This window comes from Pleurodeles waltl, chromosome 1_2, assembly GCF_031143425.1.
Source record: "Pleurodeles waltl isolate 20211129_DDA chromosome 1_2, aPleWal1.hap1.20221129, whole genome shotgun sequence".
Classification (NCBI taxonomy): Eukaryota; Metazoa; Chordata; class Amphibia; order Caudata; family Salamandridae; genus Pleurodeles; species Pleurodeles waltl.
In genome coordinates this window covers 627,868,445-627,892,472 of record NC_090437.1, presented here as the reverse complement: position 1 = coordinate 627,892,472, position 24,028 = coordinate 627,868,445, and the positions used below count along the sequence as shown (strand labels likewise).

The window sequence follows — 24,028 nt, the reverse complement described above, 5'->3', positions numbered from 1 at the left end:
AAATCTTGGGTAGACCTGCAAAGGGGGTACAAAAACAGGGCAGCTGCTCCACTCACAGTGATGGCCTCTGCGATGCTGATGTCCCTCTGGTCTCTGGTTGTGACGTTGGAGTCCCGTCTGGACTCAAATAAGCATTGGTTGCTGAAGGAGGCTGGCTCCCTGTGTATTGGTGCATTTCAGTTCGATAGGTCCTTGGGTCTTCTCACTTGATGGGGAGACGGATCAGTCCTGCTGGAGTTTGATGGCCTCCTCCTGGGCAACTGCTGCCTCGGTTGGCCCAGAGGTCAGCGGTAAACCAGATGTTGTTGCTGCCTGCATGGTGCAAGGAAGTGACTCCTCCACTTCAAGTGAAATGCTCACGGTTGGTGAAGTGCTGGTGGCTTTCCAAGGCTTTTGGAGGATGCATATAGCTGCAGGACAAAATTGGGTTGTCGTTATTGTAGGGACTGGAGCAGGTAAACAGGCAAGATTTTGGCCAAAGTCCACCAGCAGTCCACAGTTCTTGCTTCTTTGGCTATTCTTGGTCCTTCTTCTTTTGTCAAATGAATCTGTTCTCCTGGTGTCAGGAGGCCACCTAAATATTGAATTTAGGGACATTTAGGGGAGTGTAGGGTGGTAGCCAATGGGCTACTTTTGCTTGGGGTGACTACACCCACTTTATGACCACTTCATGTGGGAAGTGGTCATAACCGTGTCCCATGGTTCCTAGTTGCACCAAAACAAGATGGTGGCACCCTTCTTTTGTGGAGCACATCAGGCTGCCCACCTTGTGATCAGCCTGGTAGTACACCACGCCCACCTGTATAGCTAATTTCCTACCTGTCCTGGTGCCAAATGGGCCTCGGGTGGTGGGTGGGAACTCCCAGTTCCAGGGGAAGCCATGGTCTTTGAAGTCCCTGGCCTTGGTATGCAGACTCACTAGCCATCTTGCTGAAGGAGGTAAAACACCTTCCTCCGGAACGGGCTTTGTTTCTAGCCTCTGAGAGCGCAGGCTTTCACCCGCAGGGGCTTAGAAACATGTCTGTGGTGGCAGGCTGATCTGTACCAGTCAGCCAACACACTTGAGTACTACTAGGATTCCGGGGGCACTTCTAATGTGCTCTCTCTGTGCATGTCACAATAAATCCAAGACTGGCATCAGTCTGGATTTATTAAGACGAGGTGTTTGATACCAAATACCATAGGTTTCAGTGAAGCCATTATGTAGGTGGGTAATTCATACTGCCCAGTTACATACCTTAAGATGTCTTCTCTGCTCATTTTCAATGTCTAAGTAATTGAACTAGACCTCACAGGGGTGTATCTGCGCATGCAGATATGTACTCACAACAAAAATAATGCACCGTGCCTAAGAACTATAAGTCCTGCTGTAGGAGTGACTTACATATATTTAGATGCAGTGACTAGGTTGTGTTTTCACTCATGGTTTCACTCATGGCTTGCACTATGACATGCAGTCTGCAATGGCAGACTTTGTGCGAAGTTTGGGAGGGGTCCCTTAGGGTGCAAACTGCATGCTGCAGCCCTTTCATACCCATGCGCTAGGTACAAAGGGGTACCAATTACTAGGGACTTACAGGGGTAATAGAGAGGGGGGCAGTTGTGTACAATTAGACCTTTAACCTTGTTTTAGGGAAAGAACACTGGTACTGGGGACCTGTTTAGCAGGAACCCAGTGCCCTTCAGTCAAAAAACCTCAGTACTGGTGAACACAAAGTTGAGTTCAGCATTGTAGGAAAGAACCCTCTTTTTGGCATGGTTAACCCCACTTTTTGCCTGATGTCAGTGTGTTTTGACTGTGTTTACTTGGATCCTACTACCTAGGACCCCAGTCACTGTGCTCTCTCCCTCTGGATTTGGTTGTCTCTAACTTTTTACACCCCACAATTGGCATACTGGTCTCCCCCACCCCCATATAAGTCCCTACTACATGTTACCTAGGTACGCAGGACATAGGGACACCAGGGATTCCCCATGGGCTGCAGCATGTATTATGCCATCCATGGGAGCCCATGCAAAGTGTCTCGGCAGGTCTGCCATTGCAGCCTGCGGGTAAGGTGCAAGTACCTGTGTGTGAGGGCACCCCTGCATGAGCAGAGGTGCCCCCACGAACTCCAACTTAATTTTAATGGATTTCATGAGTGCAGGGAAGCCATTTTTACCCGTATATGGACGTAGGTCAGTAGCTATGTCCAGCTACATAAAGGTAACTCTGAACCTGGGCATGTTTGGTATCAAACATGTCGGAATCATACCCCAAAACTGTTGCCGTTATTGATTGTATCATTCCAAGCACTCTGGAGGCTCCTTAGAGGGCCCCCAGCTTTGCTCCTACCAGTTTTCCCAGGAAGCCCGCATTGCTGTCATTCTCCAGACTGGTTTCTACCCTGCTGCTGCTTGAGCAGCTTAAGCTCAGGAAGGCAGAACAAAGGATTTCCTTTGGGAGAGGGAGCAACACCCTCCCGCTTTGGAAATAGGTGTTAGATGGCTTGGGAGGGGTAGCCTCCCCAAACCACTGATATGCTTTGAAGGGCACATTTGGTGCCCTCCTTGCATAAACAAGTCTGCACCAGTTCAGGGACCCTCAGTCCCTGCTCTGGCTTGAAACTGGATAATGGAAAGGAGAGTTACCACTCCCCTGTTCATCACCACCACAGGGGTGGTGCCCAGAGCTCCTCCAGGTGGCCACTTGACTCTGCCATCTTGAAATCAGGTTGGGCAGAGGCATCTGAGTGGCCAGGTCAGGCAGGTGACGTCACAGCCCCCTCCTGATAGGTGGTCACCTTGCTAAGTGACCAATCCCTCTTCCAGGGCTATTTAGGGTCTCCCTCTTGGGTGGGTCCTCAGATTCGACGTGCATGATTCCAGCAGGACTCCTCTGCAACGCTTACTTCAACTTAGGGCCACTGGAACCACAACTGGACTTCACAGAAACCTACAATCTGCAGCTTCAGCGACAACTTCACTCTGCACCATTGTTTCTCAGGCTCCTTCCAGCAACTGCAACATTTCCCTGGCTGTGCATCCTCTGAGGGAACAAGTCTTCAGTCTGCATCAAGAAGCAAAAAGGAATCTGCCTTGGAGTGAAGGAGTCACCCCCCTGCATCCACAGGCACCAACTGCAATGATGACTGGCTGCGTGGTCCTCTCTCCTGCAACCCTGCATGGATCCAGCAACCCAGGTTGTGGTCCTGAGTGGTCCCCTCTACCAGTTGTCCAACTTGGGAGGTGGTGAGTCTTTGCCTCTCCTTGCAGGACAGTACCCCTGTGCACCACAACTTGCAGCTTCCAAGGCTTGTTGGCTCTTCTTCCTTGGGACTTTCAGGCTCCGTGTAGCCCAGGCCTCCAGCACTCTTCCCTGCTACGCGTGGTCTCCTGCCTGGTGCTCCAGCGATGTGGAACTCCTTTCCAGGTGTGCTGAGTGGGCCTCGCTGTTACTCCTGTGCCTGCTGCCTGTGAGTTGCCTGTGGGTGCTGCATCCACCACTTCTTACTCTCCTGATTGCTGAGGTTGCCTGGGACTCTCCTCCTTGGGTTGAGTCCCCTCAGACCTTCCTGGTCCCCGCCAGCTCTGCAACTCTTCTTCTGTGTCTTTTGCCTTTGCCAAGGTTTGTTGATGTTTTTTCCACACCACTCATGGACTGCAACTCTTCTTCGGACTTGGGACATTGACTGCATCACTTCCAGAACTCTTCCACTGCTCCTGTGCTGCATAGCGGACTCCTGGTCTTCACTGTCGACCTGGTCCTGCATCTCCAGAAGGATGGGCAGTGGCTCCTGCCCAACCGGACACCCCAACTGAAACTGGACTTGGTCCCCTTCATTTGCAGGTACTCCTGTGTCTGGAGCCATCTTCTGTTTCTTGCAGCCTTGCCTGGGTCTTGCCCAGTCCTTTTCCGAGGTTTCTGTGTGGATTTGGGAAAAAACAGGTACTTACCTCTTCTCTCCTGGTTGTTGGAGACACTCTGGTACCTACCTTTTGCGGGTCCTAATTCCTCCAGTTCCCCTCTACAGGTTCCACTTACGTGAGTGGAGATCCGTCATTCTCATTCCATTTTTTAGTATATGGTTTGGGGTCCCCCTGGGTCACTATTGTCTATTGTTCTTGCACTGTTTTCTATTACTTTCCCTGCTCATTCCTGACAACTAAGGTGTATATAATAGTGTTTACTCATCTGATAGTAGAGGATTGCCTATATAGTATTTTAGTATTTGTGTCACAAATATGCCTTTTGTTGAAATCACCACAGTAGCTGCTATAAAATACAGCATCCACTGTGCCGTGGGAGAAAAATATTTTGGATGATCATTATGCTGGACTGGTGAAAGACAGGCATTCTCCCCATTCAACCCAAAAATAGAATGTTACCGACATTTGAGCTGGCAAAAGGAGAGTGTACAGAACCATACCTCGGCAGACCCCACCAACCTCAATAACCTCAGGCCCATATCCCTACTCCAATTTCCTGCGAAAGTCATCGAAAAAGCTGTCAACAGCCAACCTCCAACTTTAACGAAGACCACAACATCCTCGACATCTCCCAATCCAGATTCATGAAAAACCATAGCAACAGACGACATCCGCTCCCTGCTGGACAAGGGAGAGACGGTGGCACTCATCCTGCTAGACGTCTCGGCAGCCTTTAGCACAGTCTCCCACCACACCCTGATACGCAGACTTCATGAAGCCGGCATCAGAGACGAGGCCCTCAAATGGATCCAATCCTTCCTCTCCGGCAGAACTCAGTGAGTGAGACTCCCCCGTTTTCTCGCATACCCCACACCTACCACTTGCGGAGTTCCCCAGGGATCCTCCTTCAGCCCCACGCTGTTTAACATCTACATGGCCCGCTGGTCGCCGTAGTCAGAAGCTACGGAATCAACATCATCTCCTATGCTGACGACACGCAACTCATCCTCTCCCTATCCAACGAACCCAACACAGCCAGACAACTTTCGCAAAGGCATGGAAGCAGTCGCCAACTGGATGAGAAACAGCTGCCTCCAACTCAACGTGAACCAGCCAGAAGTACTCATCATGGGCCCTCAACCTGACGCATGGAACGACTCCTGGTAGCCACCCACCCTCGGAATCCCGCCCACCTCCACAAACCAAGCTTGCAACCTCGAAATCATCCTGGACTACAAACTCAACATGAACCACCAAATCAACTCCGTCACATCCACCTGTTTCCGCACACTACGCCTTCTATGCAAGACTTTCAAATGGATCCCCCTCGAACACAGAAAGACTGTCGCACACGCCCTCATCACCAGCAGACTGGACTACGGCAATGCATTCTCTGCTGGAATCAACAAGAATCTCACCCGTAAACTACAGAACATCTAGAATGCCGCCGCCAGACTGGTCCTCGACCTGCCTCAACACTGCCACATCTTGCATCACCTGCGCACACTACACTGGCTTCCCATAGAGAAAAGAATCGCCTTCAAGATCCTCACACACTCACACAAAGCCCTCCACAACACCAGACCAGCCCACCTGAACAGGTGACTCAACTTCCATGCACCCCACAGGGCCCTGCGCTCAGCCCAGATCTCTCTCGCTGAAGTACCCAGCATCAGGAAAACCAGAACAGGCATCGTGCTGTTCATTATCCGACCGTCTGCATGTAATATAAATGCTTAGTTCTCATATTTTTGTTCAGGATGCCCCATTAAAGTTTAATTCCAGCTGACATATTACATGCAGACGGTCGGATAGGGAACAGCACAATATTAAACCAAAAGAACGATAAACATTATGGTGATTTATTTTGAGAGATCAGAAAGTCCTGAGGAAGTCAAGGGGTATTCCCCAGACGAAACACGTGGTGACTGGACTGGAACAAGAGCAATTATGATGAAGGAGTTGTATGAAGAATAAAGAAGACTATGACTCAATCAATGGAATTTTTGTGAGTTATGGACTTTAAGTATCTATTTTTGGGTTCAGTGAAATTCGAATCAGATGTGTGCCATTTATAGATTGCACCCACCTCCTCATCCTCACGAAGGAGCTGAAGACATGACTTTTTTAAGAACCACCTCACCGGTGGACACTACATATCCCCCCCTTAGCGCCTTAAGACCCTTGTGGGTGAGTAGCTGCGCTTTATAAACACTGATTGATTGATTGAACCATACAAGAAGGATAAGTCATGCTTTAGAATTAATTATCATTTCTCTTAGCGACATTTAAAGCTGTGTTGGATTTTACATAGGGCTATAGTAAAGAAAACATGAATGAAATGTGCCACCATTTAGTTCTTTGTAAATTGTGACAGGTGTCATCTATAGTCCTTTAATGCAATAATACTGCACACGTTACCACAGCTGACGATTTGTGATGATCAGCTGCCATACTCAAAGGAAATTATGCTTGTGTGAAAAATCAAATAATATGAATTAATAATTTGATATGTTTCTGTCATATTCACTTTTTCATGAAAGCTTTTTTTTTTCCTTAACAGTGACAATACAGGGAGTGCAGAATTATTAGGCAAATGAGTATTTTGACCACATCATCCTCTTTATGCATGTTGTCTTACTCCAAGCTGTATAGGCTCGAAAGCCTACTACCAATTAAGCATATTAGGTGATGTGCATCTCTGTAATGAGAAGGGGTGTGGTCTAATGACATCAACACCCTATATCAGGTGTGCATAATTATTAGGCAACTTCCTTTCCTTTGGCAAAATGGGTCAAAAGAAGGACTTGACAGGCTCAGAAAAGTCAAAAATAGTGAGATATCTTGCAGAGGGATGCAGCACTCTTAAAATTGCAAAGCTTCTGAAGTGTGATCATCGAACAATCAAGCGTTTCATTCAAAATAGTCAACAGGGTCGCAAGAAGCGTGTGGAAAAACCAAGGCGCAAAATAACTGCCCAGGAACTGAGAAAAGTCAAGCGTGCAGCTGCCACGATGCCACTTGCCACCAGTTTGGCCATATTTCAGAGCTGCAACATCACTGGAGTGCCCAAAAGCACAAGGTGTGCAATACTCAGAGACATGGCCAAGGTAAGAAAGGCTGAAAGACGACCACCACTGAACAAGACACACAAGCTAAAACGTCAAGACTGGGCCAAGAAATATCTCAAGACTGATTTTTTTAAGGTTTTATGGACTGATGAAATGAGAGTGAGTCTTGATGGGCCAGATGGATGGGCCCGTGGCTGGATTGGTAAAGGGCAGAGAGCTCCAGTCCGACTCAGACGCCAGCAAGGTGGAGGTGGAGTACTGGTTTGGGCTGGTATCATCAAAGATGAGCTTGTGGGGCCTTTTCGGGTTGAGGATGGAGTCAAGCTCAACTCCCAGTCCTACTGCCAGTTCCTGGAAGACACCTTCTTCAAGCAGTGGTACAGGAAGAAGTCTGCATCCTTCAAGAAAAACATGATTCTCATGCAGGACAATGCTCCATCACACGCGTCCAAGTACTCCACAGCGTGGCTGGCAAGAAAGGGTATAAAAGAAGGAAATCTAATGACATGGCCTCCTTGTTCACCTGATCTGAACCCCATTGAGAACCTGTGGTCCATCATCAAATGTGAGATTTACAAGGAGGGAAAACAGTACACCTCTCTGAACAGTGTCTGGGAGGCTGTGGTTGCTGCTGCACGCAATGTTGATGGTGAACAGATCAAAACACTGACAGAATCCATGGATGGCAGGCTTTTGAGTGTCCTTGCAAAGAAAGGTGGCTATATTGGTCACTGATTTGTTTTTGTTTTGTTTTTGAATGTCAGAAATGTATATTTGTGAATGTTGAGATGTTATATTGGTTTCACTGGTAATAATAAATAATTGAAATGGGTATATATTTTTTTTTGTTAAGTTGCCTAATAATTATGCACAGTAATAGTCACCTGCACACACAGATATCCCCCTAACATAGCTAAAACTAAAAACAAACTAAAAACTACTTCCAAAAATATTCAGCTTTGATATTAATGAGTTTTTTGGGTTCATTGAGAACATGGTTGTTGTTCAATAATAAAATTAATCCTCAAAAATACAACTTGCCTAATAATTCTGCACTCCCTGTAGAAAGTAAAGTTTTTTAACTCTGTAACTGAATTCTCTCTGCAGGAGGAGAGCAACCTATTCCTCTTTGGAATGAACATGATGGCACAGCTGATGGTGAAAAGCCCAAAATTCTGCTGTACTCTCTGAACTTGCATTTTAAGGTGACTATAAAATAAACCTTCTAATCACCTTATGTGAAAGTTTTTTTTCCTACTTACAGCATTAACCCACTTGTAGTTCATTAATGTGACCCTGGTCCTCTGTAAATGTGTTGCTCATATTACTAAACAACACAATTTGATAGAGACTTCTAACTGCAGATTCCTTATCTTTGATTTTCCCAAGGCATCAGACTGGATCCAGAAACTTTTCTTCCAGCAGTACCCCTGTGCACGTCGTTGGGTGGCTCCATTCAGCTCCGCATGGCGTCTGTGCTGGGAATGACTTTGCTTTCACCTATATAGGCACCACCCGGGTGTGAGGGCATCAGTTATTTTGTTTCCACACCAGTTAGCTCAGATCTGGAGAGAGCTACCCCTCTGTCACTTTTTGACAGGCCTTTTTTTCGATGTTTTGTTGAGATTTTTTCTTCAAGTATGTTGAGGATGTCATTGAAGAAGGCTGGGTTCAAACTGTGTGGCAACTGTCAGTGCGCCATGTTGGTTATGACCGCCATCTCGTTTGCCTCTGGTGCCACAAGTGCGACCATGGCTCCAAGTCGTGCTTGGCCCTGGTGCCGAAGGCTTTGAGGGAGGGGTACCTAAAACTGCTTGTGGCCCCGCAGGCGATGACACCAGCACAGAGGTCGTAGTTGAGAAGGTCGTCGCTGGACCGCTCGTGGAGCCCAGAGTCCTCTTTGTGCCACTCAAGGTCTTTGGGGTACTCTGGGAAGAGGCAAAAAAGAAGTCCAAGACAGCTTTGACTTCACCTCGTCTGTCACAGTTCTGCAGAGCCATTGCCCAGTTCGACTCCGCACCCCCACCCCTGTTTCCTTGAGCTGGATCACACCCACTCAGATTTTTTCGAGGCCAGTGGGGTCAGCCTGTATTAGAGTGGGCTGACACCACTGGCGTGCCTTCGGGCCTCGGGGGTCAGAAGGCGCCCCATCCAGTTCCACACCAGCGGCTTCTGCCTTAGCTCTAATGGGGGTCTCATGGACCCAGACAGGCGCGGTCGTACCTAGACCAACTTCAGTGCTGGTCCCGATGCTCCCAGTGCCGCTGATACCCACCAGCTGCGCCAGCCTCATTCTGATTCCAGACGATCTGGCGCCGGAGCAATTCCCCAGATGCTAGATCGTTGACTGAGCCTTATTTCACACAGTCAGTCATGGGAGAAGATTGGGAGGGGTCACTGGACCCTTTAGAACACCAGTTGGAGAGATCTTTGGACTGGTATGAGGAGCTAGGTGATGCCAGTGGTCCCGGACACCTATCCAGATACTGGCTTGCTCTCTCCCCCACTGTGGCTACGGAGGAGGGAGCTTCCTGTGCATTACTGGTGCGTAGGGCAGTGGATGTCCTCTACCTCGAGCTTCCCTCAGTGGCTGTCAAGATGAACATCTTGACGGAAGTGCTTCAGCCAGGGGCTTCTACATCCTAACCCCTTCTGCCCTTTAATGAAGCACTTACAGACGTCCTGCTGGGAACTTGGTCGAAGCCCAGCACAGGAGCTTCTACAAATATGACAGTTGCCCTGCACTGGGTGACCCCAGCTTCCTCAGCCAACACCCCACCCTTGAAAGCTTGGTAGTCAAAGCCTCCACTTCCCATGGCACATTCCCTTCTGTTCCACCGGACAGGGAATCTAAGCGGCTGGACAATCTTGGAAGATATTTTTTCCAACCAACCTGGCACTGAGGTCGGTGAACACCTCCTGCTTATTGGACTGTTTCTCACACACCATTTGGGATGCAGTTAAGCAAGCGCTGCCTCAGGTCCTGGAGGAGGCCCGGGCCATATTCTTCCCAAACAGTATAAGACAAGAGGGACACAGCAAAGTTCACCATTCAACGTGGCTTAGAAATGACTGACTTGCTATACAGAGCAGTAGCATCGACAGTGGCCTTCACGCGCCACGTCTGGCTGAGAACATCTGGTTTTTCGAGGGTTGTTCAAACAACCCTGATGGACATGCCCTTCAATGGCACTTGTTTGTTTGGCTAGAAGGTAGACTTGGTACTGGTGAGTTTTAAGGACTCCCCGGTTACAGCCAAGTCCTTGGGCCTCTCTGCGACCCCTTGTTCACCATCTGCCTTTCGCCCCTTTCATGGCTACGGAAGGGGTGTGGCACTGCACCAGCACTATGACAGCCACCCTCCTAGGCAACCACCCCAGGCCTTGAGACCTAGAGAGTCTGGAGGCCAGAAGTCGTTCGCTACTCAGCCTCTGGCAGCTGCAGCCTCAAAGCCCTCCTAGTTGGTTCTGAAGGACCATGCTTGCCCAGTTAGAGTGAGAATACACCATCATCTTTTCCGCTGGCAGTCGATAACACCGGGCGCATGGGTACTGCAGATCATCAGTAAAGGCTATGCTGTGTCTTTTCTTCCCACAATACTGCCATCATTCGAACGGCTGGTGGAGGATCATTTGTCTGGTGGAGGATCACTTGTCTCTACTCCGAGAGGAAGTTACGGCTCTCTTGGCCAATGAAGCCATAGAAAAGGCCCCAGTATTAGAATTAGACAGTGGTTGTTTTTCCCATTACTTTCAGATATCCAAAAAGAACAAGAGTCTTCGCCCTGTTCTAGACCTACGGACCATAAAACTCTTCCTCAAGAAGAAGAAGTTCATGATGCTCACATTGGCTCAGGTCTTTTCCGCCCTAGACGACTAGGTGATAGTGTTGAAATTAGAGGATGCATATTTTCATATTCCCATCCTGCCAGCCCACAGGCGTTACCTGCAGATCAAAGTAGTCTCCAAACACATTCACTTCACTGTGCTGCCATTTGGCCTCCGGTGTTTACCAAGCTGCTGATGGTGGTCTCAGATCATCTGCACAGGGCAGCAGTTTGTCTTCCCCTATCTCAATGACTGACTGTTGAAGGCAAGCTCACCCCAGGCAGTTGTCTCCCACCTCCAGAGTACGGCAAACCTTTTGAATTCGCTTGGGTTCATAATAAACGTGCTGAGGTCACACCTGACTCACTCTCAGACTCTCTCTTTTTATAGGAGCTGTTCTGGACACAGTGCAATTTCTGGCTTTTCCTCCCGAGCAGCGAGTCCAGGATATTCAGGTATTGATACCAATTTTTCAGCCTCTATCCTGGGTTTCGGTGAGACTGATTATGAGGCTGCTTGGCCTCCTAGGCTCCTGCATCCTGTTGGTGAATCATGCCAGATGGCATATGCAGGCTCTGCAGTGGGACCTAAAGTTCCAGTGGTCGCAGCATCAGGGAAATCTGTCTGAAATGGTCCAGATCTCAGAGGGAACTGCGAAAGACCTGCAGTGGTAGATTTTGAACTACACTTGGGTTGGAGGCAGACTTCTCTCCCTTTCCCAACCATACCTTTCAGTAGTGACAGATGTGTCACTTCCGGGATGGGGCGGCCATCTGGGAGGGGTGGAGATCAGAGGACTCTGGTCTTGGTCTCCAATGGAATTCAGACTCCACATCAACATGTTAGAGCTCCGGACGATCCGGCTAGCACTGAAGGCATTTCTTCCCTCTTTCAAGGGGAAGTTGGTGCCGGTGTTCGCAGACATCACCACAGCCATGTGATACTGCAACAAGCAGGGCACAGTGGGTTGTCTCTGGACATGGCTGGAACAGCAGGGCATACCCCTGGTGGCTCAACACCTGGCTGGTTCTCTGAACACCAGGGTGGACTAACTCAGCTGTTGATGCCTAGCGGATCATGAGTGGCATCTCCATTCAGAGGTGGTGCAAGGTCTTTTCAGCAGTTGAGGGAGCCATGGTTAGATCTGCTCGCCTCCGAAGAGAATGTTCAATGTCAGAAGTGTTACACATTGGAGTTCCAGGGCGGCAATCGCTCAGCAACACTTTTCTTCACGATTGGAGATCAGGCCTCCTGTACGCCTTTCTGTTCATACTCCTGCCCAGAGTTCTGAAGAAGATCAAGAACGACCAAGCCCAAGTCATCCTTGTGACTCCGGACTGTGCACAGAGAGTCTGGTTTCCAGAGCTTCTGAAAGTGTGCAGGCTGCCCCTTCGGGATGAACTTCTGTTGCAGCAGCAGTGGAGGGTTCTCCACCCGAATCTGTCAACTCTGCACCTTCATGCGTGGAAATTGAGCTGCGACAGTTCACAGCTTTCAACCTTCCTCTCGAAATCTGTAAGGTTATCATGGCAGCCAGGCGATCCTCCAAATAAACATTATACGCCTTCTGTTGGCAAAAATTTGTGAAATATTGTACAGAGAAGTCATTCAATCCTCTTTCTGTTCTTCTCTCAGATAATCTTCTTCTCATTCTTTCTTTTGCTCAGCAAGGCTCTTCTCAGGTCACTCCTAAGGGCTATCTGTCTGCTCTGTCGACTTTTCTGCAGCTGCCTGACCAACCCTCTTTAAGTCCCTTATTCTAAATAGGTTTCTAAAGTGACTTGTATGTATGTTTCCCCCTACTCCCTTTATCATGTCTTAGTGGGATCTTAATCTAGTTCTCACTTACCTCATGTCTGCTCATTTCGAGCCACTGTACAGTTGTCTCCTCAGGCTGCTCATCATCAAAACAGCCATTTTCTTTGCCAAAATACCTGCCTGGAGGGTGAGTGAAATACAGGTCTTGCCATCCAGGCCCCTATATCTCGCAATATTTCCAGACAAGGTAGTGCTTAGCACCCATGCCTTTTTCATTCCGAAGGTGGTGACCCCATTTCATGTGGGACAAACTGTCACCCTGCCCACCTTCACTGCTCCCTGCATCCCTCTAAGGAAGAGGAGTGACTTCACCAACTGGACCCAAAAAGAGCGTTGTCATTCTACCTTGATCACACAAAAGGGTTCCTTGTAGCCAACCAACTCTTTGTGGGCTATGTGCGAACAAAGAAAAGGTCAGACAGTACAGAAATGGACCATTTTGTGCTGGGTCACTCTCTGTATTAAGATCTGCTACGCCCTGGCTAAGAAGCTGCCTCCTGAGGGCCTAATCATGGAGTCCCAGTCCTGGACATCTGTCAGGCAGCAATGTGGGCGTCCCTGCACACGTTTGCCAAACAATACTGCCTGGAGAGTGAGTTTGCAGGGATGGGCTCACTCAGTCCTAGAGGACTTTCTAATTTGAAAGCATTTGTCTGCAGCCCACCGCCAGAAGGACATGGTTTGGGTTATCTAACCAAAGGTAAGGAATCTGCAGCTACAGGTCTCTATCAGATGAACAAGTTGCTTACTTGGGTAACACAGTATCTGGTAGAGACTCTATCTAGCTGCAGATTCATTACACCCACCCATGCCCCCCCCTGCTCTGTGGACTCATTTGCTATAGTCAGGGTAATTCTTTTTCAGGGCCTTAATTTGGACATGCATAAGCACCAGTTCTTGTCATGGCTCTGCACTTCTGGTGTGGAAAGTTGTGATTAAAGTAACTGACGCCCACGCACCAGAGTGGCACCTATATAGGTGACCGCAACATCACTTCCGGCGCCAATTACGCCATGTGGAACCGAATGGAGCCACCTGGCGGCACGCACAGTAGTATTGTCCGAGCAAAGGTTTCCAGTTCCAGTCTGACGCCTGGGGAAAACCAAAGATAAGGAGTCTGCAGCTGGATAGAGTCTCTACCAGATAATTCATTACTGAAGGTAAGTAACTTGTTCTATACTGACATTCACTAAACACCATCAGTTCACAAGGTTGTCAATGCTCAGTTGACCTGTTTCTTGTCCCATCCACCTTCGCTGTTTCCCCTGTGTAACTTATACATTTCTCATACTGTATGCATTTACAATCATTATAGAAATATGCTTACTAACTTTCCCTTTTCACTTTCACTGATTGACAGCTTATCCAAGTGACAGCTACCACCCCATCGATGAGAGCAGTCAGATTCGAGACTGGACGAATAGAACTGGAACTCTCAAACCGAATGCAGACCAAAGCATTGCCAGGAAGCAGCAGCTATTTGAAACTGTTTGGCAAGTGTCAAGTGGAATTAAATCTTGCATTAGGACAGATTGTCAAACACCAGGTTAGTATGGCCTGAAGTGGTGTTTATTTAATTGTTAATGATACAGTAGTGGGCATTCATATGTGCAACACATTAGCTTTGCCAGAAAGAATTCTAATGCTTCTATTACTCCAGCATTGGTAGCTGTAGTTACACACATGCTTCACACTCCTGCCATCTGGTGTTGGGCTTGGGCATTTCAACTCGTATTTCTTCTAAGAAGCTTAGAGTCACGGTATGTACTGTGACTCTTACCTTAGTCCTTAATGCACATGAGCATCAACTCAGTGTTTGTAAGGCCTGCTAGGGAGGTGACTTACCTATGCCACAGGCAGTGGGTTGTGGACATGGCACCCTGAGGGGAGTGCCATGTCGACTTAGTCTTTTTCTCCCACACTACCACAAATAGAGCATTAGTATTATCTATTATTGCCACTATCAATCTCTAAGGGGAACTCCTGGACTTTGTGCACACTGTCTCTCACTTTGAGATAGTATATACAAAGCCAGCTACATCAGTTCTTTTATTTCCTGGCCTTCAGACACAGATTGAAGCTATTCCTTGGCCTCTGACGAGGCACTTTTTCTCCAAATTGTGTCTTAACATCCAGTGTGAAATGGAAATGTCACCCTTAAAACAACAGAGTTTATACTGTGCAGAGACTGTTGCAACAAATATCTGCAACAGGCCCGCACAGTCGGTTTGTGGTGTTTGGGATAGGACTAGCACTCCAAGGACTGTGGCAATTGCACCCAGATGAACCTAAAGGCCACAAGGGAATGCAACGGCAAACTCTACATCCCCAAGAATGAGAAAACTTCACACTGTGAACTGTTGAAATGAAAAAGATAATCCTGTTCCTGCTCCCGCAGTTGTTCCTGCTGTAGGTCATCACGGTCAAAGATAATAAGAGCAAGTGGCCCTTTCCCGCCACTATAGAAGTCCAGAGAGGGCGCAGAGGTATGAGCTTGCCTCCTATTTTTTCTCCCGATCTCCATTGAACCGGATTCCGATTATACTCCTGATGCACCTTGAGTTCTTTGGTCCGTCTGTGACTTTGCAACAAGTAGAAGCCTTCAGAGAGATTATGCTACGTATCTTCGGCACTTCACCTTCTCCCTCTTGTGCTGCTTTTTTAACCTGATGGGCCTCCAGTCTGACGTCTGCCGTCAGGTCTGTCTTCGGCACCCTCTGTGCTCCTTATTCCATATCGGGTCCAGCACCAACCTTGGCGCCTGCTTCTTCTCTAGTGCCACTTCCTATGCTTTCCCTTTTGCAAGGACCTCAGCTGCCCTACTGACCACCATACCATAAGTTGCTCCCTCCGCCGTAGCCACGTTAGGAGGAGACAGCATGCCAGCGTCTGGAGAAGTATCCAGATCACTGGCGTCCCCCAATTCCTGTACCCAGTCTAAAGATGGGTCATCCTGGTATTCATAAGGGTCCAGGGACCCCTACGATCCTTCCCCGAATTCGTACCCATAGGAAAAAGGGTCCAAATCCGACCTGGGGTGAATAGGCCCCATCGAATACAAAGGCGTTGTCAGCCGACGCCGCTCCGACTCCAAGTAATCAGGGATAAGGATCGGGTTGATGTCAATAGTGGGCACTACTGCTGTGCGAAGCGTCAACAATCAACCTGGTGCCGAGGAAGGTCTCAAGGGTGCGACCGGCACTGGTGCGGATCCGCGAGTGTATCCAGAGGATACCTTGCTGGCCGAAGCGGAACACAAAGGCCCCTTAACTGAACCCCTTGGGCCCGAAGGTGCCGTATCGGGGTCGGTCCACCCAAAGATGAGTCGCATGGCCTCATAGAATTCTTTAAGTTGGGTGGGGGTCACTCCGGCTTCTGGAAACTTGGGGCAGCGCGGAGCAGACCCAAACACAGACTCCGAGGACGGAGGCCTTGAGCGTTGACACCCCTCTCGCGTCGCGTCAGCCGAGCGACAGAGGGAAGTCAGAAAACGATGGGACCTCTTCAACTTATTCTTTTTCTTACCTGCACCCGAAGATTTTGAAAACAAGTGGTGATGGCTCTGCAAACAGTCTCAAGACCTTTCTCTCGATCGAGACCGGGACTTTCGCAAAATCCAGTGCCAGGCCGCCAGGAGTTTGAGAGACCGCTCCCTCAAAGCTTTCGGGTGCATGGCCCGGCACTCAGAGCACAACTTCGGGTCGTGGTCACGCTCGAGACACCACAAACAAACCCGATGCGGATCCGTCACCGACATCATGCGGTGGCAATGCTTGCACGGCTTGAAACCGGTCTTTGGGGACATCCTAAACGCACCAAATATCTCACTACAAAAGAGACCAGGGTAGCTGTCTCCGGATAAGCGTGTGGCATGGAAAGAAAAGAACTAACGTCACTGTGCGAGGGCGGCGTCTATGTACTACTCCCGACGTCATCACGGCAACTACGACCCCAACAATGCCCGCGGAGTCAACCAATGCCACCTACCAACGCGCAAGGGTATTGCCCTAAGAAAAATCTCTAGATCCAGTCTGATGCCTGGGGGAAATTCTAAGGTAAGGAATCTGCAACTAGAATATGTCTCTACCAGATATTTTGTTACCGAAGGTAAGTAACTTGTACTTCAAGAGGATGCACAGTTCTCCATTGAGACATTTAAGGTTGAGAATGGTCTTTCTCACCGCCATAACAATGGCTAGGTGTGTGAGCAAGCAAACTCTTTCTTTTAATGTGCTCTATGCAACATTTTTCTCAGATAAGGTGGTGATGAGGACCCAACTTCTTTAGCCAACATGTTTTAGCAGTTTCTAGTATGACGTTACCACAGTGACTGGGGCATGTTCTGACCGATAACCAGGTATATGGTGATGTCAGAGCTAGTGTATCTGTTATTACCTTTTGCTCTGCGGTGCAGTATTCCCCAATCCAGCTGATGGGCCACTGCAGCTGGGCGGCAGCATAATACAATTCGAAATTGGGCATACCTAGGCCCACACTGTCCTGCAGGCAAAATTCAGTGAGTATTTTATTATTTTTTTACTGAGACATTTTGTGCTGTGGATTCTGTCTGACTTGTTTTTTTTTATTGTTAACTTGCACATTTTGTGTTGAGGGTTGTTTCTTTTAGACCAGGTGCGCCAAAGCTTATTTCTAGTTTCTTTTATTAGTATACAGTCATCCATGGGGTTTGTTTTCTTTTGTCGTGTTTAGATGTTTTGTGTAATATTAAGATATCAAAGTCTTCATGGAGCCATCCATAGAATTTTTGATCTGAGTTTATTTTGTCCAGAACAGTTTTGGAAGTACGCTGGGTTTCTGGGTCCTCCAAATTAATCTTGCTCCAAGATACATACATAGTTGCGGTTAAAATGGATTTAGGTGGAGGTAATTGTGGTGTCTTGTGTTGGAAGGCAACCAGGTGGTGGTCTGACCACTTGACCATAGTAATGTTTTGGAATGTGAGCAAATGTGTCACCAACAGCTCCTTGGAGCAATATATGTTGGTAAAGGTGCACTCTACTTATGCCATAGAAACGTTATCAGCCAACACCAGTGACAGAATGTAAGGGTATGGCTTCTGTTTATAATCCACATTAAGATATCGGAAGGTGATCCGCCCATAATGACTGATATTTTCTTCTCTCATATATGTGCAATGTGTCCCTCAAGCAATAATGTTGCTTGTACTGCTTTGCCATAAATAAACTTTCAAAAGTTGAATATTACCGCTTCTGGTGGTATCAGACTTCTGCCACCAATCACTGTACATATCTCTTTAAGTCGGAAACACAAATGATATTTCTTTTATTTTGAGTAGTACCTGTGTTGCCTTTATTTAGATATCTGAAGTGATGTGCTGTGTTTTTTGCCCTTAAAAACATGAAAGTATCTTTTCATAAAGCACTATGGCCCTCATTCTGACCTTGGCGGGCGGCGGAGGCCGCCCGCCAAAGTCCTGCCGTCAGGTTACCGTTCCGCGGTCGAAAGACCGCGGCGGTAATTCTGACTTTCCCGCTGGGCTGGCGGGCGGTCGCCTTCAGACCGCCCGCCAGCCCAGCGGGAAAGAGGCTTCCACGATGAAGCCGGCTCGGAATCGAGCCGGCGGAGTGGAAGCTGTGCGACGGGTGCAGTTGCACCCGTCGCGTATTTCACTGTCTGCGCAGCAGACAGTGAAATACATGTAGGGGCCCTCTTACGGGGGCCCCTGCAATGCCCATGCCAGTGGCATGGGCACTGCAGGGGCCCCCAGGGGCCCCGCGACCCCCCCCTACCGCCATCCGGATCCCGGCGGTCGGACCGCCGGGATCTGGATGGCGGTAGGGGGGGTCGGAATCCCCGCGGCGGTGCAGCAAGCTGCGCCGCCGTGGAGGATTCAATGGGGCGGCGGTACACTGGCGGGAGCCCGCCAGTGGTGCCGGTCCGACCGCGGCTTTACCGCCGCGGTCGGAATCCCCATTGGAGCACCGCCGGCCTGTCGGCGGTGCTCCCGCGGTCCTCCGCCCTGGCGGTCTTTGACCGCCAGGGTCAGAATGAGGGCCTATATCTACTAACACATCAGACATTCATTTTATATAACCTACTAATTCTGTTTCTCCTTAATTTCTCAAAGGTTTATGAAGAAGCTGGTTCTGACTTCCACCAAGTTGCTTATTTCAAAACAAAAATTGGTTTACGAAATGCTCTTCAAGAAGAAATAAGTGGCTCATCTGATCGTGAGGCAGTGCTTATTACTTTAAACAGACCAATCGTCTATGCGCAGCCAGTTGCCTTCGACAGAGGTATTATAGTATACTTGTTCCCCTTTCCCCATTATTATGTATTTCCAGCAATTAACTCACAAACATATAAAGCCATTATTGAAGAAGGCTGTTCATTCTCTTGTACCATCTCAATAACATGATTTCTTGTTTTAACTTGTAATTATGAAAAAATATTAAAATAGACCTTTTTCCCCTGATTGCAATTTTGATGGCTTTTGAGTGTCCGTTCAAGAGAAGGAGAAATAGGCTGTGTTTCATGGAATGCATATGTCACAACAGTCCCCTTTGAACACCTTTGGAGTCTTTGAGAGCAGTAGTGTGTCGATTGCTAGGATGCAGTTGGTTGATGAGGTACAGGCAATGATCAGACTGTTTCCCTGTAGTGATAGATTACAATAGGACACTAATTAGGATTTCCAAATGTTGGGATAAGTAGGGAAACTGGCTCGCCTGGTATTTTTCACTTTCAACTGGTAATCATGCCTTCTGTATCAGCTTTACTTTCCCCTTTCGTGACGAGGAAGCAATAAAATGGAACTCATGGGCAAAAGCTGATTTTGCCCCAGATTCTTGTCTAATGAACAGAAGCATAGTTATTGCTTTTGAAGTCTCTTCTGGAGAGTAATTGTCAACCTGTCTGTGAGAGAGCATGGCAGTAGGGGAGGAGAACAGTTAGTGTCCAGGACAGGACCGTACAGCTAAATTACAATAATCTCTAGTCTCTGGCCAGTAAGAATTACATCTGTTCAAAATAGTGCTGTAATTATGTCAGAGAGCTTTTGTAATAAATGCTTATAGGATTGGCGAGCACTTTTAACCAAAGCACAATACTAATGTCAGACACAAAATAATAATACATATGGACATGATCCTTTAAAAGTCCCAAAGATAGCAGAGAAAAGACGACTCAAGGGAAACCACTGTTGTGCCTTGTGGAGACACACTCAGCAAGGTGTTGAGAGAAATAAAGGTGGACCAAATCTGAAAAATAAGAATGTGATGTAGCTCAAGATGAGAAGGAGAAATGGATAACAAAATAAAAAAATGGTGCTGTTCAGAAATGATCTGCAATTTCGTCTCTATTAAACTTCTTACCCACTGAGCGCTGGGGGGCATGAAGGCATATAGTAAAATGATTGATGGTGCAAACGTGCATCGCCCTTTAAATATTAGTTTGTATTTCTCACTCAATTTCTCTTTAGAGAACATTTTGGAAGATGCTTTATACAATTTTAAAATGAAGTATTGCATCACATTCATGTGAGTACTAAATCTATTGAAATAAAAAGTAATTGAAGGTAGTGTTTCAGGGTCCTCCCATGTTTGCTGCCTGTCTGTTTTACCCCTGCACTACAGGATCGTCCTCCAGAGGGAGAGAGGGTGGGTTTTAGTATAATAAACTCGAAAGTGATGGGGATAACATGGTAATACATTTGTCAGTTATTCCAGTGCTAGCTGTAGAACTCACAATGTTGGATATTTTACCACAAAAATGAAGCCATGTTTTGTGAGGGGCAAAATAGTGGTGTATTTCTGCAGAAGTTGTAGTTCCAATTCAGGTGCATACTCCTGTTTGGTCCTGGATTGGCATTATCAGCCTGAGAAAAATGAGTGCCTTAGCTGCAATTGATGTTGCTTTGATTTCAGGTGCCAGCATGAATGCAAAATGTTTTCAACTCAGTACCAGGTTATTGAGATATTTATTTTTCATTTCCTTCCAAGTAGAGAAAATTCATTGTGTGCAACTATTAGTCTTTTTGTGCTAAGCCAGTGACAGTAGCATTTTTGCAGGATCATGCACATATATTTATTTTTCATTTTAGCGGTGCTGTTTTGGTTGAACTACAAGGCCGCCTATGATAACTGGAATGAACAGCGGTTAGCATTAAATAAGGATGTGCACGTGGCTACTAAGGAAGTAGTAGACATGCTGCCTGGTATCCAGCAAACGTCGGCTCAGGCATTTGGCACACTTTTCCTCCAGCTCACTGTTAATGATTTGGGGATCTGCCTGCCCATCACTAATACACCACAGGTATTGTAAAATGTAATTAGTTGTCTAAAGATCATACTGTCATTGTGTCTGCTTGGCAAAATTGTTTTTGTCAGTTAGTACCTTAAAAATTGGTCTAATTTTACAGCCTATCATCTGGCTTGGAGATGTTAACTGTTAAATAGGAGGCCACTCTTATACTGAATGTATATAACTGAATGTAATGTTTAAGGCTGTTGTGTACTACAGGAATTGTATTACAATGCTAAAAAGTGAATCATAGGCTGCAGTTGTATCCCTGAAAACCTCCTATTATTAAAGTGACAGACCTCATAATCAGTCACTAAAGTCTCCTTGAAGCCGGATTTTACTCTGTCATATTCATGTATGTTGATGTTGCTGTGCATAGGAAAAAACATTTTGTTCAAAAGGATGTCTGTGTTCGAATGAGTTATCCTTCGCAGCAGTGGTGGGAGTTCTGTCTGCTCCTACAGTCAGGCCACACCCATAGGCATCCATCTTAGATATCTTAGTTTCTTTATGCTATCTTTCATTTGGTTTGTTTTTAAGATTTTATGCCCCTTCTGGGGTGCTTTAAACCTCCAGGGTGGGTAGAACAGGATTTACACCTACAGGAATCAGCCAGAAGAATACATAAGTGACCCCTTCTGCCACTGTTGATTTAGTGTATTAAACTGCTAAGGTCAATGGCATACACATGCTGATTTGTAACATTAGATTAGTTCCTCGTTATAAGGATGGTTCTGTTTGAAACACTAAAATAGCGACTTAGAACCTTGTTTAGGGTTTGGCCCAAAAGGGACAGATGTCTATCCTGTGCCATTTAGTGTGAATAAATGCCTCTCTAAATTGGGTGTAAGGGACATCTGCCCCTTATTGGTGGCTGTCCCACATTGGCCAAACTCTCAAAAAGTCCCTCAGCTGTGATCCAGATGCCTGAAGGACCTCACAAAATAGCTCTTGCATTGAGGCAAAAAGTGCTGATCATTTAGTTGTTTATCCCTTTATTGTTAATACAGGTCTACTGGCTTTATTTAGAGGTATTGTCACATCAGTTTTTTTGGGTTGTTTTTGCATGACTCAATTCGGCAACGCTGCAGCCCGCCTAATTTTATGGAAAGATAAACATTTGACAACTGACGCAGACATATCCAAACAGCATTTAATATGGAGCTCCACAAGCAAAGCTCCTTACAATGAGAATGAGAGGTACACCAGCTAATAAGGAATTCAACCAACATTAGAGCGTTTTGAAAGTATAAGGACTTTTCTAGTTGTAGCTACGAGCGTACTTTGGTTTTTACTAAAGCACTCTGCTTTTCTGAGGGCAAGCCAGATTCTGCTGTTAATGGATGATACAATTGCATATCCCTACATCACCAAATGCAGGAAAGTGGAATCCTTTACATTGCACAGAGAGGCGGAGTCATTTTACATCCTACCAGGGAAGGTGTGAATGCAGCTCCTTTCTTGGGAAGGGAAGCCTTAGAAGATTTTTATCTTTTCTTCACATATTTGTGAAACGTTATGGCCAGGATTCTGATGCAAGTGTAGAGAATTTGTGTGAAGATACATGGCTCTGTTTGAAGATTGTGGTGGCTCAGCATTTTTTCAGATGACTTTCTTTGTTGATTTTCATTTATGTGTCCAAATTGTTAGGTAATGTGGAGGTCGTTTTTAAGGTCAAAGATTCTGCAGGGTGAATGGCATCAATTGGAAGACAAACGTAATGGACTTTAGACTTTGTTGATGGAGGTCATGTTCCCCTTCGTTTTTTGCTATTGCCCACTCTGACCCTTTTACAGGCCTTTAACCATCTGATACCTACTGGGTTAGGACATTTATGGGACATGAAATGGTTGAGTGAAGCAACACTGCTTATGTAAATGAATTTTGTCATTTCTCGTCTGCATCATATTGTGCCATTAGTGGTGCCCCATACTTTGTCACTATAGGTAAAACATTGTCCAGATATTTGAAAGAGGGGTTTGCACATACATTATGGTAAACATCATAACAAAAATATTAACCTAGAACACTGATGATCATGATGCTAAGCCAAATAATTATTGTATTCTATGAGGACCTCATACAGTTCAAACTTCCAGCGTCTAAGATGAATTTTTACCCAGGTGACCTGAACAGATATCGTAGCAACACTTTAGGGCAGAGGGGGAAGCTGTTGCCTAAAGTCCATAAATTAAGGTCGACCAGCCCAACACTGAAAAATAGACCACCTGGACAATGCTGAGGAGAAGGTTATTAACAGTGTTTGGATTTGAGATGGTACAATAAGGGTTGCCTTACCCTTACCACAGCCAACAACCAATGTAGGAAATGGGAAGCAATTACTAAATGGAAAGTGGCTACGATTCCTCCATCTGTCCTTTTCCACCCTTGTATTGCTCCCTCCATACAGACCATTTTATTTCCTGTTCATCAAAGGAGTGATGGGAATGGTTTCCCTTACTTTAGTGGGGAAGGGTCTCTACTGTAGGGCAGATATTTCCTGTTGCCTAAAAAGTGTTGGGACTGCGTCTCATATTGAAGCTGAGGGCTATAAACCTGTTCCTTATTTACAGTTGACTCAAGATTCTCATCCTTCAACAAGTCTCAGCTGCACACAATGAACAGGACTGGTTTGTCTTTTGAGACTGCCAGGATACCTAGTATCACATTCCTATTACCAAAAAACAGGAAGTACCTGAAGTTCATTGTTGGAGATCTTTATTCCCAGATTACATCTCTATACTTTGCCTCACCACAGCTCCTCAAGTCTTTACAGAGATGATGCCAATTGTGTTTGCTCTTTTGCATCACCTCTTTACCTAACCAGGCTTTTGTCAGAAGCTGACAAAAGGATATATTTTAGTTTTGATCCTGGTAGTCCCCAAAAGTAACCTTTGTTCATAGCACAGGCATTAAGACTCTGTTTTCTCACTGACACTTATTTTTATTTGTTCGACTCCATTGAACCATATCAAATCTCTACCCTTGAAGGTCAGTATTTTGTTTTGGTCTGGAGAAAACATTTGGGAAAGGGTTTATTTAAACCTGAAATTAGATCAATGTGTCATCATTTCCTCTTCATTGATAAGAAGCTAGCAACAAGCAAGGGCATAGCCAGAA

General features: G+C 46.6%; 1 protein-coding gene across 20 annotated transcripts in view; it reads left to right on the top strand.

Annotated features, from left to right (window-relative positions):
• Positions 1-24,028, top strand: part of BLTP1 (bridge-like lipid transfer protein family member 1) — a 1,779,540-nt gene that overhangs the window by 1,090,225 nt on the left and 665,287 nt on the right. For all 20 annotated transcript variants that reach the window (XM_069242474.1, XM_069242454.1, XM_069242518.1 and 17 more), the window contains 4 exons: positions 8,088-8,185; positions 13,986-14,171; positions 18,735-18,903; positions 20,709-20,920. In XM_069242474.1, the coding sequence (XP_069098575.1) occupies positions 8,088-8,185; positions 13,986-14,171; positions 18,735-18,903; positions 20,709-20,920 (665 nt within the window). The remainder of the gene's footprint in view (positions 1-8,087; positions 8,186-13,985; positions 14,172-18,734; positions 18,904-20,708; positions 20,921-24,028) is intronic.